We start from the raw sequence: 19,717 nt of genomic DNA, 5'->3' as shown, positions 1-19,717 counted from the left end.
TGAGCAGGTGCTACTTGCTGTTTGGTGTGGGGTTGGATCCTTCTTTTGGCATCTCTCTTGTGCAAAGGAGATTTTGTTACTTTAGAATTTTTACTTTTGCTTTTATTCTTACCTAGGAGGAACCTTGGCCTCCTTTAAATGTCAAATTCCTGTTTTTCTTTATAATATTTCTTCTTTTATTCTAACAAATAAGATTGGGGGTTTCTTGATTTTTTTGGAAGATTTCTTATTTTCTTTTTTGCAAATTTTCATCTCATATCTTTGTCTTGTATAAAAAAAAAAATATTGGAAATTAAAAAACTAATGAATTTTAAAGTGTATTGCTCGGCAGCATGATTCTTGCTCTGTCTCTCTCTCTCTTGTTTCTGCTCCCACTTTCAGATCTTGATGGATTCACTCAAAGTTGGGTATGGAGGGAAACTTCCACAAATTGGGGGGAACACAAACCCTTCAAGTTGATGCAGATAGAAAGGAAAATTGTTAGTCTGCACTTGAAAAAGTTGGGGTAGGAGGCTTCGATTGGAGGAGAAATCTCAGTTCCGTAGTTGGTGGATAATGATGACCTTATCTCCTGCAAGATGAGTTGGTGAGTGTTTGCCATTGCCGCTATCGAACTTGGAGAAAATCACACACTAGGAATTTCAGTAAAAATCAATATTGGGTGGCAAGGTGGCATTTAAATCAAACAATTATGGTTCTGTTCTGGAGTTGGGTCTACGATTGAACAGCAAATTTCAATTGAATTCCATTCCTGGCAGCATGGAAGGAGAAGCCTGGCGTAGATTTCTGCAAGAGTTGCTGGGGCTTGTAGGATTGGAGGAGACAAGGAAAATTGAGGCTCAAACTTGGGGAATCAAGGCTGCCAGCATTGGAAGGAGGTTCTCTCTGGTGCCTCAGAGACAGCAAAGGGTGGATGGCTCAATATCAACTTTTTTCTAGGACAAAAAAGTGATAGTCGTCCAATCAAAATATTTTTTGTTTTCGGATTTTTTCACCTGATCCCTTATATTATCTTCTGCTAGAGAATTTTTAATAGGGGTACTCAGCATATTAAATAATTTGTGTTTATATGTGTTGTAACTATAATAATTTCTTTCGTTCTTTTTTACTTGTAATAGTAATTCATAAATATACAAGTCTTTCATAGCTTCATGACTAATGTATTTATATGATAGAAGATCATATCTATAGTGTTTTTCAAAATTTTCTCTTTTATTTGATGATGACTTTTCTTCATAATCAGTTCGTTTTTCATAATGAATTAATTGGACTTTTTTTTCATATAAATTCCATTTGTTTAAAATCTTTCTTTTGAACCATAATATTTTTTTTTCTTTGCGGGAGTTGGGGAAGTTACAACTAGCGAGTTTTGGAGCGGCAGCAGCTAGTCATTCAGGAGGCTCTGAGGAAGCTACTGTTTGTGAGAGGGAAGGGGACAAACGTGTGCAAGGTGGAAAGAAGGGCGTGCCTTGAATGGGTTGGGCAGGGGATAATCGATGCCATAATTAATTTGGCCCAGTTGCTGGAGAACAAGTCTAGGATTGCCAGGGGAGTGTGGCCCAATCATAAAATGATTTTAACAGAAGAGGTCAAGTGTTTTTGAAGGGTTTTCTAGGGAAATCTTATGGGTCCCTAAGCCTTCTAATGCTAGGGGGTTGTTTGGGCTGCTGGCAGCCTCTTCTTTTCAAACTCATGTCCATCTAGCTTCAGGGGCTCACAGACTAGTCACAGTACATTTGAAGAGGGCGTACAATTGAACCCTCCTCAAACTTGGTTCTTCCTTATGAAAATTGGAAACGTGGGAGAGAATCATGCGGCCTCGGTCAAAGTGAACATGGGGTAGAGAAATATTATTGACTTATTCTCTGACTGTCGTGGTCAATGGGAAAGAGCTGCATGAGCCTTATTCCCGAGGGCTAAGAGATGGGGGTAGGGAAGCATTGAAGAGTGTTGAGATACCAGAGAGGTTTCTAAGGAGGATTGCTGTTAGGAGGCCCACATGGTGGATAATGGTGTGGCTGTTCACATTGGGAGCCAGAATGCTACAAATTCCAGCAGTGATAAGGTGAGGCTGGATGGGATGAAATATCCTCAAAGGTTTACACTTGTTGGGGGCATAAGAGTGAGGATAAGGGGGTTAGTTCCACTTCCACGGCTGCTGAGAAGCCAATTAAATTCCGGAAAAGAAGTAGTGATGGCAATATTTGCATTGCGGACTTGAAAGGGAGAAAATAGATCTAAAAAGAAGGTTAGTGAGGAAACTCCTACTGATAAGAGGATATGGGAAAATGTGTTAGGCAATGAGGGTTATCCATATAGTGATTTTGATTATGATGGAGGGCTACTTGTAGATGAGGCTCGCGAACAAGGAGGCTTTGGTTCAGATTATTCAGATTTATTGGGTGTGCCTTCCTTGCAATCTCCATCTCTAAAGGATGATTTAGAGGGAGTTCTTGGTTTGGGAAATGACAAAGAAAGTGAGGGTGATGAAAAGATTGAGCAGAATGAGATTGGTTTCTCTCCTTTTACGCCTCACGTACATGTCGTGGATAAGAAGGGTATGTGGTTTGACGATTCAGAGGGAAAAGAAGTCTGTTTGAGTGGTGGTAAAATCAAGGCTAGGAAGGCATGACGGGAATCGACTAATTTTGCAGTGCTCTATAAACTATGATGGGAAGGGTTTGAAACAAAATTCTTTGTGTAGCATTTTGCTTGGGGGACAGGCAGTTGTGTGGTTTTTGTTTAGGTTCTGTTTGGGGTGGTGGTCAGCTGTGGTTTGGGTTGTATTTTTCTTTGCTTTAATTTTCTTTGAGGATCTATTGTCCTCTTGCGTGTATCATCTTCTTCTCTTAATATATCTTCTTTAATTGCCATAAAAAGTTTATGTAAAATAAAAACTCTAAATCGTTATTTAATTAATCTATACATGGTTTTAAAATGTAACAGGTTGATGTGCAATAAATTTTGTATGAGCAGCATTGTGCATTTATTTATTCTATATTGTAAAATTTTTTGGCAGAAATTTGTCAAAGAATGTGCAACTTAATTTGTGCTTCTTGTTTGGTGAAAAAGTGGGAGTATTAAGGATTCCATTCTTGAGAAATAGGAGTTTGTGTGTGCTGTATGACATCTTACATAATTAATATTGGAAATGGGGAAGGGTATTTTAAATTTTGGTTTTTTAGGGCTGATTTTTTAATCCAACTTTGTAGTGCTAGAAAATTGTAGATCTTGGCTCTTGATCTATTGGAAACAAGCCTGTGATATTCTTTAACCTCTTTGGACTGGTAGAGAATTGTAGATCAAGATCTACTGAAAACCAGCTCTTGATATTCTTTATCCTTGTTTAGGTTTTATTTCTTGGGTTAAGACCCATTCCTGGAGTTGGGTTGGTAATACTGGTTAAGATCCCTAATTATAGGCATTTTTTGTTGAAGCCTAAGACTTCCATATGTAGATTCTGTACTCACGTTGATGCTACTGATGATGCTGTTGACTTCTTTAAATTCAGCTACTAATGAGTTACACTCAATAAGAGAGGTAATCTGATTTGAAGCTTCTAATTTTTGATTTGTTTAAGATTTGTAGGCCACTTTATTTTTTCTCCTGCTTTAGTTTGATAGACATTATTCTCTATTTTGCACATGGATCTTTGACTCACTTTCCAAATTCTAGCCATTTGGTCCTTTTATTAGCCCATCTGCAATCTTGAGGTTAGGGCTTGCCAACTTTAGTTTGTGCATTTATTTAGTTATTACGTATAAATAATTTTTCCCAAACAGAGGTTATAAATTGTATGTTGGTGCCCATTGTTTAATTTTTTTACTTGAATGATTATTATTTTGTATAATACCCTGTATTGCGTTCTTGGGATATGATAATAATTTTCTGAAATAATCTTAAGATGGTAATTTGGATCCCAATAGTCGTCTTAAACCTTCTTTGCAAGTTAGCTTACACATAAAATCCTAAGGGCGCCTTGCACATTGTTACCTAGAATGCAAAATATTCTGGTTTAGAATGATAATGTGAGCAGAACATGATCAAAATATGGTACACCAGGGTACAGTTATATATATATATATTAGGGGAAAATAAAGATAATCCTTGGTAAAGTAGATTAACAATAACTCTTAAAAAATGAAATATCACTTCATTTTTAGTAATAGAAATATACAAGTTATATGGAAAATATTCTGTTGAAACTTACAGCTTATTAGATTTAATATTCATGTGCCATGTTTTGCATTTGCACCAATTCAAAGTTCACTAGATGGTTAGCATTTATTTATTTTTTGGTAATCATGATCCTAAATCACATCTGGTTGGTCATTTTGCCATATACAATAATATTTAAATATCTTAGGCGCATTGACATACTGGGCCGGGTGTGCCTTTAAGCATCCTGATTTTTAAGCCAGTGTAACTGCAGTGTGTCACGGACCCCCAAAATGGGACTCAAGTAAGGGCCGTGTGGCACTCGTTGACAGCTCTCCCTCGATAAGTTAGCCAACTCTCACACGTTCAAGCCTGCAAGCACGAGCACCAGGTGAGTCTCAATACTCAAGGAAAACAAGGAACAATAGGATTTCACATGAGCAATATATTCTTATACACCGAATAAGACTATAACAATCAGAGACATCATAATCCAAGGCAACAAAACACCACAATGAAAAGAACTACTTGTATTTTTCATCTACAAGAGAATCACCATACAAGCGATAACACAGATATTCATATATTCATTCTAAATCCCTGAAGAATACAATTATCGCAGTATCTCACTCCCCCATTTTCCCCATTACATTGTCTCACCCTAACATCCTCCCCCACTCAATTTATCGATGTCCTCGTCGATGTGTTGTAGACGGCCTTCTCACTCTTCTGATGTCGATGTAGATGTCGTTGACTACGAATTTCTGAAATCTTCAATCTTCTGTATGGCATGCTGAAGGTTGTCTGCTGTTTCCCAACTATTCTCTTCTTCCCCCAGTCCTAACCACTGAACCAGAAATTGTTGTTGTTGACGACCTTTTAGATTGACGACTCTGTCTGCAATGATCTCCTGGACTTCTTTGGTGACAGGATGCCTTCTGGAAATTGTTGATCTCCTTAATTTTTGTCGGTGCGGATCTGCTTCATCTGTGTAGAATGGCTTTAAATTGCTTACATGAAACACGGGATGGACTGGACGTTTGTGGCTTTTCATCCACTCGGGTTGCTCAAGCCGATAAGATGCATGTCCCACCTTTTCGATTACTCTGATTGGACCTTCGTAACGACGTAACAGCCTTTTATCCTTGCCACAAAGAAAGTGAAATGTCTCCGGCGGCACTTTTACAAGAACCAAATCTCCAGCTTCAAATTGTTGTGGTCCTCTCCCTTTGTCAGCCCATTTCTTCATGCGCTTGGATGCTTTTTCTAACTGAGTTCGGGTGACTTCGATGTTTTGCAACCAATTTTTCGTGAATTGGTAGGCTTTTGGGCAATTTCCTTTGTATGGACCATCCAGAGTGTGTGGAAGAGTCGGTTGTTGACCTGTCACAATCTCAAAAGGGCTTTTATTAGTTGCAGAAGATTTCATAGAGTTAAAACAGAATTGTGCCGTGTCTAGTAAAGTAACCCAATTCTTATGATTGGAGTGAACAAAATGTCGCAAGTATTCTTCCAGCATCCCATTAAAACGTTCAGTTTGACCATCTGTCTGTGGGTGATAGCTCGTGGAAAGATTAAGGTTTGAACCCATCAAGCGAAAGAGTTCACCCCAAAATCCCCCCGTGAATCTAACATCCCTATCACTAATTAAGCTTTCTGGAACACCCCAATATTTCACCACATGTTTGAAGAATAACTGAGCTGTCTTCTCTGCTGAACACGGCTTCGAGACTGGTACGAAAGTTGCATACTTTGAGAACCGGTCAATCACCACCAAAATTGTGTCAAACTCCTCTATTTTTGGCAATGAGGAAATGAAATCCAAAGAGACACTCTCCCATGGCCTAGCAGGAACTAGCAATGGCTCCAATAAACCTGAGGTCTTCTTTCTTTCTACCTTGTCTTGTTGACAGATCAAGCACGTTTTAGTATAACTCATCACATCATCTTGCATATTCGGCCAATAGTACCCTTGTGTAATCAAAGCATGAGTTCTTCGCCATCCCGGATGACCAGCCCACAACGTATCATGACACTCTTTTAATAAGGTTTTCCTCAAGTTTCCAGCTTTAGGCACATAGACTCTCCTGCCTTTAGTCATTATTAGTCCATCTTCTACCCAGAATTGTCGTGTCTTCCCTTCGTCTATTAGTTTGCTTAGTGACTGCGCCTGCTGGTCTGTACTTAAATGTTCCTTGATAAGATTCTTCAAAGGTAGCGCCACCCTACTAGTTGATAGATGACTGATGATTTTCAATGCTACCAATTCAGTTTTTCTACTTAAAGCGTCGGCCACTTCATTCGTCTTCCCCACTTTATATTCAAAAGCAAAATCAAATTCAGCTAGCTTCTCCTGCCAACGGGCTTGTTTTGACGTTAGTCCAGGTTGTGACAAAAAATGAGTAACTGCTACATTATCGGTTTTTACCACAAATTTGGACCCCAAGAGATAGTACCTCTACACCTGAAGACAGTGTACCACTGCGAGAAGCTCCTTTTCTTGTGCTGTATAGTTCCGTTCGGCACCCGACAATTTTCTACTTTCAAAAACAACTGGATGCCATTCCTGTAAGAGAACTCCCCCTAATGCAAAGTCTGAGGCATCTACTTGCACTTCAAACAGTTTTGTCACATCAGGAAAGATTAGCATAGGATCTCCTACAATCTTTTCTTTTAATTCAACAAATGCTGATTGACACTCTTCTGACCACCCCCATGGTACCCCCTTCCTCAGTAAATTCGTTAACAATACAACTCTTCTAGAGTACCCTTCTATAAACTTTCGGTAGTAGTTGGCTAGACCCAAGAAAGATCGCAGTTCTCTAACGGATGTAGGTGCTCGCCACTCCTTGATAGTTTTTACTTTAGCTGAATCCATCCGGATCTGGCCCTCCTCAATGATATGCCCCAAGAATTTAATACGCTTTTGAGCGAAAGCACACTTCTCCCCTTTTACATATAACTGATTTTCTTTGAGTTTTTGAAAAACCTTTCGAAGATGATCTTTATGTTCTTCTAAGGATGCGCTGAAAACCAGTATGTCATCAAGGTAAACAACAACAAACTGATCAAGGTAGTCCCGAAAAACCTGATTCATTAGAGAACAAAAGGTAGCGGGTGCATTTGTTAGCCCAATAGGCATGACAAGGAATTCAAATGCTCCATACCGTGTGACACAAGTGGTCTTCGGTTCATCTCCCTCAATAATGCGCACTTGATCCCGACCTCAAGTCCAGTTTCGTGAAATATCTAGCTGTACTATATCAGCAATCAGTGGAATAGGATACTTGTTGCGCACGGTCACCTTATTAAGAGCCCGATAATCTATACACAAGCGCAAACTATCATCTTGTTTCTTCTGAAATAACACTGGGGCCCCAAAAGGTGCTTTTGAAGGCTGGATGAACCCTGCTGCAATAAGATCATTCAGTTGCCTTCTAAGTTCAGCTAACTCAGGCGGCGCCATTCGATAAGGGGCACGTGTTGGCGGCTTTACTCCTGGAAAAAGTTCAATTTCGTGGTCAATCTGTCGTCGAGGTGGTAAAACCCTCGGTAGCTGTTCCGGGATCACCTCCTTGAACTCTTCTAAAACTTCCTTAATTTCAAGTGGATATTTCCCTACTTTTGCATCTTTTGAGACTATTGGTAGAACCACGAAAGAAGATTCTCCCCTTTTTACTCCCTTTTTGAATTGGAGGGCTGAAAGCAACTTCTTCTCATCGAAATTGTTGTAGGCTGCGGGGACCGCACAAGGTGCACTTCCCATTATCACAAGACAATCCGCAGCTGGGATCGGCATTGAGCGTGTCACTTTAAGAAAATCCATCCCCAATACCACATCAAAGTCGTCAAGGGGTGCCACAGTGAAATCAACTGTTCCAGACCATGATCCCATTTGGCTTGCCACTTTAGGTACCACCCTCACCGTGGTTAATGCTGGAGAATTCACTACTTTTATCTTGCCCACATCTTTATCTACTTGCAATTCTAACCGTTAAGCTTCAGAATCAGCAATGAAATTATGGGTGGCCCCTGTATCAATCATGGCCCTGATTTTCTTTCCATTCAAAAGTAGATCCACATACATTAGTCCCTTCTCCTGAGACTTGTTGTTAATTACTTGACGCTCTAATGCCCCAAAAAATCTCAAGGCTCCCACCATATTCGGTTGTTCTTCTGGAATTGTTGTCGAGGTTTCGGTTTCCCCTCGAAGGGCTTTCATAGCATTCAAAGCCTTACGATCGGGGCACTCCGCCACTCGATGTGGTCCCATGCAAAGAAAACAAGAGATCGGTCGACGCTCTCCACCCCCCGTTCGTCCGCCCCTCCACTCCCTATTCATGGGCGCTCTTTTATCTTTCCAAGAACTATTTGTTTCCTTATCCCTTCCCCCATTTGTGGGCTTATACACTTTGTTGGGACGGGAATCATTATTGACGGATGTAGGGAAATTTTGCTTCCCAGAATTATCTGAAAAATCATCCAACCGTTCAGCAGCAGGGAGGGCAAAAGAGAGATCACCAGCACCTTGCCGACGTATTTCATTTCTTGGCCATGTCTTCAAACCCCGAAGAAAATGAATCAGTTTATCCGATTCAGTCATGTCTACAATGTCCAACATCAAGGCTTGGTATTCCCTTACATAACTCCTTAATGAGCCCGTCTGTTGCAATTCCATTACTTTGCACTTTGCTATATACTCCACATTTTCTGGATAGAATTGGGCCTTCAACGCCTGTTTCAACCCCTCTCATGTGTTAATGACACATCTATTGTGCTGAATATCATTCCATTTAGTTCTCCACCACAATTTTGCATCCCCAACCAGGTATACCGTTGCCATATTGACCCGGTCCACTTCTAAATCCACTCGGGAGCACGTGAAGTTGTGTTCCATATCAAAGAAGAAATTGTCTAGCTCCTTTGCATCTCGTGTACCCCCAAAACTTTTAGGTTCCGGTACCTTCCATCGAGAACTCTCATTTGGATGTGCAACTGGCCATCGGGCTAATTGTGCCACTGCATTCACTTTCGCAGTGATCTCTTGTAAATCCCTCTGGACTTGGACCACCGCACTTTGGACATTGCCCATCTCCTTCAAATCTTCCTTCAAAGCAGTAATGGACACTTTAACATCTTCTGTAAGGAAATCAAGATTATCCGTTAGCTCTCGTAAGGAGGCCTCAAGCTCTATTGGCTCTCCCCGTTGGGACGAAAGAGATGGCAATATGCCCTCAATATGTTGTAGCCTGCTCTCAAAGGCTTCCAACTGCTCGATACTTCTGGAAGGCCTCAAGCTCTCTTGGCCGTTTCTCCAGGGATTTCACACTTGGAATGAATTTTTCAAGTTCCTCAAGTCTCTCTACGACTTTTGATACCCCATAGAGATTTTCTCTAGGGTTTTCTTCGGCGGCCTCAAGCTCTGTTGACACGCCTTTCTCTTTTATCAACGTTGCCACCAACTCTTGGAGGTCACCGCACGTTGTCTCCAGGGTTGCAAGTTTTGTCTCAAGCGCCTCAATGCGCTTCACTCTTCCTGACTTATTTCTCATAATCTCACGCATGGTGCTTGCACACACTGTGCTCTGATACCAACTGTCACGGACCCCCAAAATGGGACTCAAGTAAGGGCCGTGTGGCACTCGTTGAGAGCTCTCCCTCGATAAGTCAACCAACTCTCACACGTTCAAGCTTGCAAGCACGAGCACCAGGTGAGTCTCAATACTCAAGGAAAACAAGGAACAATAGGATTTCACATGAGCAATATATTCTTATACACCGAATAAGACTATAACAATCAGAGACATCATACTCCAAGGCAACAGAACACCACAATGAAAAGAACTACTTGTATTATTCATCTACAAGAGAATCACCATACAAGCGATAACACAGATATTCATATATTCATTCTAAATCCCTGAAGAATACAATTATAGCAGTATCTCACTCTCCCATTTTCCCCATTATATTATCACACCCTAACACAGTGCTTTATTTGGTTTTGCAGTCTTGAAGACTCAATTTTTTGTGTGTCCCAACAATTAGGCAGTAGCTCATACTGCAAGCTATAGAGTCCATGTAAATGACTTTGACCTTGACCTCTAATAATAACAGCCATGGGCATGTTGCTTTGCTATAAATTATTCATAGATCTTGTTTTACCAAGTGGAATTTATTGATAATGAGGAGTTATGTTTGTTTACTCAGTTAAGATGTTGATGGGGTTCAAAGGCGTATCAATATTTTTTTGGGTATTGTGGGTTGTGGTGTATGCTACCCTTCGCACGGAAAAATGCTCATCACCCATGGGTGGCTAATGAAACAATTAGAATTAGTCAATCAGGATAGGGTCATTGTGTTGAGTTATAGATACAATATGAATTATTAATGAATGAGAGGTTAAGTTGCATCTTTCCTAGCTATTGATATTGTTCTGATGTACTTGCCAAGTTGTTGCTCATGCTGCTATCTCATAGGTTTGATATTTAGAATATTTGCTTACTTATTATCTGTTACTGAACTTCTGTCATGGATTTTCTGATTTGGCTATATATTTGCTCTTTATAACAGTCACGTGACATTTTCATTTTTGGTCTTTATTTTATTATTTCATAAAATCAAATTCAGGCTGGAGATGCCCTCATACAGTTATATCATAATTTCATTACCGACTTTGAGACTAAGATCAATCTTCTCAAACTTGCACATTTTGCCGTCATAGTCTCACGTCAGTATTCAGAGAAAGAAGCTGCCGTTAATTATCTTGAAGGTGTGATTGAAAAGCTTCGAGCTACAAGGGAGCTACGTATAGAGGAACCTGGTCTATACATAAAGATGCAAATAGCTATTTTTCAGCTTGAGAAGGGGGATCAGAAAGAGTGCAAGAAACTTCTGGAGGATGGGAAGAGTACGCTTGAAAGCATGACCGACATTGATCCATCTGTTTATGCAATCTATTTCTGGGTTTCATCTCAATTTCATAAATCTCGTCAGGAATTTGCCGAGTTCTACAAAAGTGCTCTTCTTTATCTGGCATACACATCAGTGGAATCTCTGTCAGATACATTTAAGTTGGTATGTGCTTACCTGTTGTTTTAATGGTTTTATATAAGTTCAGAGGTATAATTCACACATGTTCCTATTTGCTTTGGTCTTATCTGCACATCGCTTTCATGAAAGATTTTTTTAATGGAAAAAAGTTGATTAGGAGGAGACAAATAGCAAGACTACAATGACAAGGATAAGAAAAAAAATGAAAATAAAAAAAGAAAAGAAAAAGTGCAATGAGAAGTTCAAGCCAACAAAGCCATCCAATCCTGCTAGAAATCTTGGAAACAAATCCTGTTAAAACAAACAGAAGAAAAAGCCCAAAGAGAAGCAGGGAAGACAATCCTGTCCTGAAGCAAATGAAGAGGTATAAATCGAAAAGTGAAACTTGAGCATCCCCCACCCCCTTTCAAAAACCATATACCATGAGACACAGCATAGACTGTGCAAGCTGACCATCTGCTCAAATATTACACCTTCCAAAACCTGTGGAAGAAATCAAAAAGAAAGCTTCCAATAATGCTCCAAGCTGCTGAATAATTCAAGAATAGAGGAGAATGTGCTCATCACTAGGGGTGTGCAAATGGTCGGTTCGGCCAAATTCAGTTAATTAACCGAATTAACCGAAATTTTCAGTTAAACATAACCCTAACTGAACTGACCGAACTAGCTGTTGTAACCGAACCGTACTGATCGAACCGATTTTTCGGGTAATTCGGTTAACCGAATTTAACCGAATAATATTAAAATTAATTATTAAAAACAAAAAATGATTGCTGTATGGACTATGGAGCATGAACTGCAAATTGAAATATTCCATAAAATCTGAAAATTAGTTCAGTCACAGTTCTTGCAAAACCTGAAGGCCCGATTTGACAGAAGGTGGAACATAACCCTTTTATTGATATTTTTTTTGCTGATTAAAACAATGAGTAATGAGAAGAGTGAATCAAATATCAATAAAAGGATTTGCATAGTCATCCACAGTCCATATCCTGTAATCTGTTCTGGACGAAGGCCAAAAGGAATTCAAAATATTGAGTTCCTAGAGAACTTCCATAGACTTCTAATTCCATGTTTCCCATGGACTCCATGACCATGAAATATCTCAAATTTCTTGTTTCTTGTGCCATTGGGATTGAAATACTTTGTGTTTCCTCAAATGAATTATTAGTTGACATCCTTAAAAGGTTTAATAGTGATATGGCTTGAAGTGGATGGAAGGTTAACTTTCGATATATTATCTTTTGATGAAAATGCCATTATGCAATTCAGAACATGTATCATAATCTCAGGAATACTAGAACAGAGGGTGAAATGTAGAATAGATTGAAAATTTAGGGAAATTAGCAAAAGAAAATATTTAACTTCTAAACTAACTGTTAGTCAATTTGCAGCTGCTTTGCCCCAGTTTTTGAACAAAGTGAAAAATTATTACAAGAAAGGATATTATAGCTAGTAATTTGTTGGATCTTTAGATTACTTTGCCCTGGTAGTTACTAGAGTTTCCTTCTAAGTAAATTTTTTTGCTCGAAATTATGATCTTCAGGGAATTGTGTTGGTTGTTTTAGTTCATAAATGGATATGATTGAAAGCCAGAGGGCTTTTCAGATTTTTTTTATGATCATCTAGAGAGCAAATTTGGCCTCCCTGTGGCTGATGAAAGGAACTTTTGAAAAGGAAATGATGAAGAAGAACTGATTCAGGTTGTTGCAATAATTATTTGGACACCTGCTAAAAATGAGCTGTTTAAAGGAAAAAAACTGATCCTGAGAATTGCACATAAAGGTCATGAGGTGCAAGAAACTTAAAATTACCAAAGTTGATTTCTTTTTAGGAAATGTAATTAATAAGTGGATAATTTTGTAGTACTTGAAAAAGAAAACTTAGAACACCGACGGAATAGAATAATCTATTAGAGAAAGCTAGCTTTTAGTTTTTAAAAGCTTCAAATCAGTAACTTCTAAGAGGTCTTAAAAAATCTAAAAGCTAGCTTTCTAGAAGTTTAAAAAGCTGTTTACCAAATGTGTGATATCCAAATTTTACTTTTTAATGGAGTTCATCCAAAAAAGTGGGGCCAAACTCACCCCAAGATGGTTATTGGATATTTGAATCAATCCTCAACTTCGATCCCATCTACTCTTTTTGTGAGCGTAGAGGGAAGAAGGAAGGTTAATGCAAGTGGGTGCAGAAGAAATATCGTTGGGATGAAAATATGTTACTCTTTCAAGTTTGGGTATTTAAGAAGTGTGAAAGCTTCCTCAGAGGATTTGGGGCCATTAATTGGAGGGCATATGGTTTACTTCTGAACTGTAGTATAAAGGATTGCAATTGCCATTGTATTTTTTGTAGCACAAAATGAGATGCATGCTCTTCAGCTTGAATTATTGTACAGGACACACCTATCCGTTTTATTTCAGGATGCGAATTTGAAATCCTTGGCATTTTATATGCCTCCTTTTAATGGGGCTTCAAAGCATGAGTGTCTTGCACAGCTGACATGAAAAGTGAATTGGTGTAGAAGGAATTCCCTCTTGGCCCTTCATATATGCAAACCGATGTGGCTTTAATCATGAATGATGATTGCAAGACAGAGGTTGACAAGGGCACTGGAAGGAAGACCTTGCCAGCCTAGTTTCCACTGTTGGTCTTTAGAGAGTGATCAGCTGTGGCCAGTCTATGAAATCAGAAGGGCTTCTTGTTTTAGGTGACAAGGATGCCTGTGTGTCGCTAGTGTGCTTGTAGCTGGTCTTGGATGCAAGGCAAACTCTCAATGTTAGAGTTACTCATCACATAAAGGTCTTTTGGCAGTTCTATAACAATTATAGCCATGCATAAAATTTATCTTATTTTCTACAGCAAAAGAAGGTAAAATGTATCTTTCTGATCAAGGATGAATTCATAGCATTGTATAAATTTGTTGATTTGATGGTTCAATTACTGTATTGTTTCATATTTTTATCGATAGTTTGTATCAACCTTTTTTGTCAAGTTTTTAACTTTTAAATACTTTTTAATACTTTTTTCTAAATCATATTTAGGACTTGGCATTTGACTTATCCCTTTCTGCATTGCTGGGAGATAACATCTACAACTTTGGAGAACTCCTGGCACATCCAATTGTAAGAATATCTTCATCAGTGTTTTGAATTTCTTAGTTTATGTTTATGCACTATATCTGTACTCTAATTACTTGGAAGAGTGTTATTGACTTATACTATATTTAAGTGCTTTAATAAAAGGTCTGGGTTTAATATATTTTTAATATATTTTTCCTGTATGCTGAATTTGCTTTACTTTGAACTGTAGAAGGCTGACTTCTTTAATGTGTGTTTTTTATCATCAGGAGAGATTGCCTTTCTTTCATTTTTCTTTTTTTGGTGTTCGATTTTCTTCACTGCTTGCTGCGAGTGAAAGTATATCATTGAACTTATCTGAGGACATCACTTGTAGGGCATGCCACGTTGGTGAATTTCTTACCACAAAATTTGACTGACTTTTATTTTGGGAAAACCATCCCCAAAATCAGCATTAGGTGGCATGGGCAGAACAAGAATTTTAAGATCTTTCGGGAAAACAATATAACTGTGAAATAGCCAAGTTTGATTAGCTGGTCATTCATGAATTCAAGACTAGTTGCCCCAACTATATCAATAATATATTATACATAAACTGTAATAAATTATGAGTGGAATTGTGTTTTCTCAAAATTTTGGATTTCCAATGCTCTAATATTTTAATAAGTTATTGGGTGAAATTACATTTTCAGAGTCATCCTCCAACACCACCCCCCCCCCCCCCCCATCCCAAAAAAAAAACAGTCCCAATTTTATTTATATTAGGTAGTTTTGGTTAGGGTTGAAAATACTAACTTTCTGTAACTCTATTACACATGCTTCTGTGCATCTTAAAGAGTAAGGCAGTTAGCAATGGGACTCAGAATTACTTCCAGCTTTATAGTTATTTCAATGAAAAAGTTTGCAGGAGTATGCTACGGTATTGTATTTCTAAAATTATTTAAAGTAAGAAACAGAACTGGTTTATCTTGTTAATGTGGGGCATTCAGCGATTAATTACTGGAGGGGTGGACCGGTGACTATTAAATTGTTAGTTCTTTAGAGGAGGTTAGAGTGTCTGTTTCTCTTAAGTCCTACAAGAGGAAGTAAAAGAGAGTTCAAAGAGAGTTGAGAAATTGACGGCCTGTTTGATTAAGATTCTGGCTACGGTTCATTGTATTCGGAAACATGAGATAAAAAAGAATACACAAATGCATTTAGTTAAATGTTTTCAAAAAATTGTTTTCTTATGTATATCCAAAAAAACCCTTAAAAGCATACAGATATTTAGAAAACAGTTTTAAGGTGTTTCCTGTGTTCTTGGATACAATTTTCTGGATACAATGAAAACATGGTATGCGGGCTATAATCCCCATTTTAGTAATAGCAATTATTATTATAATTATTATTTTATTAACAAGGTGCCACTTAGATCAACCTTAACCAAATGTAGTGTTTTTCATTTCTGTGAACAATTTTGAAAACAGCTAACCAAACCCATTTTTGAGTATATAATGTAATCCCTTGTTTTCAATCAGAAACAACAATATGAAAGTCCTCCTTTTGGATCCTCAGTCAAACAGGTTGTTAGAGTCTTTAATCATTTTGCATGGTGTTTTTTTATTTTTGGGTGGGGGTGGTTTGGGTTGGGACAGGTAAGGAAAGGTGAGGAATTCATTATGATATGATGTTTTGATGAGTTGGAACAGTAGAGGCTTATGTGACTTTAATAAGAGGGGCTTCTTTCAGAATATGGTGTTTATAGTCTAGACACTCTTGTATTTTGTTTTTATGAGAAATGAAACTTGAGTGGGCAGATGAGGAAATTGTTAGGGATATTTGGCCAGTTAAGAGGGAAGGATTGGGTTACTCTTTCTTCATAGGGGCGGCCCTGGGGCGAGGTGTTGGTGGTGGGTGGGTTTGTTTTGATGGTGTGGGGACACTAGGCTTGTAATTAGTTTTGATTGTTGATTGTATTATTGTTTCTATTTTTTTTTTTTTCTTTGTCTGTGTTCCTTGAAGTTTGAGGGAGGGGGCAGTGGTGGTCCATCTTGGTCTAGGATCCCTCTAGACCTACGTTTCTGTTTCTGTTTTGTGAGGAGTTGTTTTCTGCGTATGGGTTTTGTTATCCTAGGAGTGTGGTTTGGGGGAATTTTATTGCCATTTGGTTTCAGGCGCTGAGATAAAGGGACGTGAGATTTCTTCGAGCATGAAGAATTTTGTTTGATGTTTTTGTTATTAAAAAAAAAGGAATTTTGTTTGATGTGTTTATCAGGGTGTGTGGGCTGTGGGATATTCCATTGCAGAATGCTTTATTCACTTGGTTGGTAAGGGGGATGGATTTTGTTATCTTACTCAAAAGTTCTAACTCAAACCAATTTCTGATAATTTTCGTAATGTGGAGTCTAGAAAGGTTAAGTGGGCTCGCATTCCTTTTTTGTTTTAACATGCACATGGATCATTATCTTTTCATCCTTTAGTTATTGTCCAACTTGGGGTGTTTGCCTTGAAGTAGGTTGGGAGTGATTTAAGTTTATGAAGACGCTTAAGGGGGTAAAAAGATGTTAAAGAAGTGCAATCTATTTTTGCTTGGGGATATTGGATTGAAGAATGTGAGTATTTTGAGTGAATTGTGTGCTTTGAATAGGGAAAAAAGGAAGATATGGGGGGCTTTCAGCACCGGAGGCAGCTAATTGAGTTTGTTGCAAAATGAGTCAGTGAGTGTAATGTTGAAGGGGTTTAGGAGTTGGTGGTAGAAAACTAAGTTTACATGGGTTATATATGATTATATGAAGGAGATGAGGAAGGGCTTTCTAGAGAAGATGAAGTTAGGCGGTTTAGTTTGGAGAATGAATTAGAGAGTGTTCTTTTGAAGAAGGTTAGGGGTTGGAGTCATAGAACTAAGTTTAAATGGGTTAGGGAGTGGGATTGTAATTCTAAGTTTTTTAAGGAGGTGGTGAATGTGCAGATGAAGTGCAACTATATTAGAGAATTGGAGTTGAGGGCTGGGAATTAATCATTGATGTTGGGTTGATACCATAAGAGGCTACCAGTTTTTTAGGAAGAATCGAAGAGTTGAATGATTGAGGATTGGAGTGGTGTCCCATTTCAGTTACATAGTTCTCTTGGATGGAGAGGCCCCTCGAGGAAGAGGAGGTTAGGACAGTGAGGTTTTAGTTTAGAGAGCAGGCTCTTGGGCCTAATGGTTATAATATAGATTTTTTAGGACTCTTGGGACATGGTAAAAGAGGAATTATTGAGGGTTTTCTAGGAGTTTCATGGTAATGATAAGTTGGGGAAGAGTGTTAATTGTACATTCTTTATTTTAATGCCTAAGAAAAATAGGTCTATTAAGGTGTGGAATTTCAGCCTATTAGTTTAGTTTCCAGCATGTACAAAATTGTTGCTGAAGTTCTTGATAATAGTTTGAGTTCCATCTTTAGTGACACTATTTCTTTTGCACGAAGTGCTTTTGTTGTGAGAGGGAAGCAGATTGTGGATGCTATTTTAGTAACTAATAATGTGGTGGATGATGTTTGTCATAGGAAGAAAAAGGAATTTTGTTCAAGGTTTTTGATAAAGTTAGTGGGGGTTATGGTTACCATAGAACTCCAACACCCTAGCGAGCCTTGTGTTGGTAGAAATGTTTTTGAAATGTAGTACATTTTCATTCTAGAACGCCTAACGATCCTAAATTTAATTCAATATTTTTCACATAGCATGTTTTTTATTAGTTAAAGTGGAGAATTATCATATTAGAATTCCATCCTAATTCATTATTTATCTGTTGCACAAAAGAAAATCTCTTCTATATTTGGAAACACTCCAACGTCGTCCTCAAAATATACAAGTGCCATTACATAATGTTGAACAATTGGGTAAAATGGAAGACTTCATCGCAATGATAGGTCTCTCCCTCTATTTGTAATATATGTCAAAGTTATTACCAATGACCATACTACCTTTACCAACTCTCACTTATTTACATAACACTAACACACTAATAATGCTAAATGACTAAAATAACCATCAACACTCCCCCTCAAGTTAGAGCATATATATCATGTCCTCCTAGCTTTTACAAAAGAATTTAACATGAGCATCCCCAAGATTTGGTAAATAAATGAGCAAGCTATAAATCAGACTTCACATGAGTGGTGGTAATGAGCTTCTGCACAAGTTTCTCCTGAACAAAGTGGCAATCGACTTCAGTGTTTTGTCCGCTCATGGAAGACTGGGTTAGAGGCAATATGAATGGTAGCTTGATTATCACACAAGCTTCATAGATTGAGAATGAGGAAAACCCAATTCTTCCAACATGTTCTTCAACCGAACAAGTTCACATCTAGTGTGAGCCATGACCTTACACTCAGACTCAACACTTAACTTGGCCATCATAGTTTGTTACTTACTCCTCTAAGAAACCAAAATGGCACCAAAAAAGATGCAGTACCGGTTGTGGATCTTCTGTCGGGAGGTGACTCGACCCAATTTGCCTCAGTATATCGCTGACTATAAGTGTGATCTCGATTGTAATATAAGTGACCTCTTCTAAATGCACATTTAAGATATCTCAAGATGCGAATTACTGCATCCTAGTGACTTGTTCTCAGTGAATCAATAAACTGACTCATAACACTTGTTGCGAAAGATATACTCAGCCAAGTGTCTATGAGATAATTCAGCTTTCCAACAAGTCTGCAGTATCGTGCTGGGTTGGGCAACAAAACACCCATATCTAGAACTAGCTTATTGTTAGGATCCATAAGTGTATCAAAGGGTTTGGATTCCAACATCTTAGTCTCATCTAAAGGATCATGAACATGGATGGTTCCCATATGACAATGCTTTTATACCCAAGAAATACTTCAATGGCCCCAAATCCTTGGCTTGAAATTTAGTCTGTAGAAATAGTTTAGGCTTTGGATACCTTGCTCATCATTACCAATAATCGCAATATCTTCCACTTACAAAATAAGTAGAATCCTGCTGGATGGTGTATGATGATAAAATACAGAATGATCTATTGCATACCGTTGAAGGCCAACTCAAGAACTACTGCATTGAATCAACCAAACCATGCCATGGGAGATTGTTTCAAACCATTTAATGACTTCTTGAGCCGACACACTAAGCTTGACACCCTCTAAGCAACAAACCCAGGTGGTTGTTCCATACAGATCTCCTCCTAAAGATCATGTAGGAAAGCATTTTCACATGTAACTTATGTAGAGGCTAGTGATATGTGGTGGCTAGGAGATGAGCAAACGTATTGAGGTGAGTTTGGCGATGAGAGAATGTGTTTGGATAGTCCAAACCATATACCTATGTATATCCCTTAGCAATAAAGTGCGACTTCAAGTGAGCCACAAAACCATATGAATTGACCTTCACATTGTATACCCAAGGACAACCAACCAAAGACTTATCAGGAGGAAAAGGTACCAACTCCC

At 38.4% G+C, this 19,717-nt stretch overlaps 1 protein-coding gene across 1 annotated transcript in view; it reads left to right on the top strand.

Moving 5' to 3' along the window:
• The window catches only part of LOC131164314 (26S proteasome non-ATPase regulatory subunit 13 homolog B), a 47,432-nt gene that overhangs the window by 8,418 nt on the left and 19,297 nt on the right, over window positions 1–19,717 (top strand). Inside the window, exons 2-3 of the mRNA XM_058121419.1 lie at window positions 10,789–11,235; window positions 14,250–14,330. Coding sequence (XP_057977402.1) covers window positions 10,789–11,235; window positions 14,250–14,330 — 528 coding nt within the window. The remainder of the gene's footprint in view (window positions 1–10,788; window positions 11,236–14,249; window positions 14,331–19,717) is intronic.

This window comes from Malania oleifera, chromosome 9, assembly GCF_029873635.1.
Source record: "Malania oleifera isolate guangnan ecotype guangnan chromosome 9, ASM2987363v1, whole genome shotgun sequence".
Taxonomy (NCBI): domain Eukaryota; kingdom Viridiplantae; phylum Streptophyta; class Magnoliopsida; order Santalales; family Ximeniaceae; genus Malania; species Malania oleifera.
The sequence above is the reverse complement of the archived record's forward strand: the minus strand, read 5'-3'. Positions and strand labels throughout refer to the sequence as shown.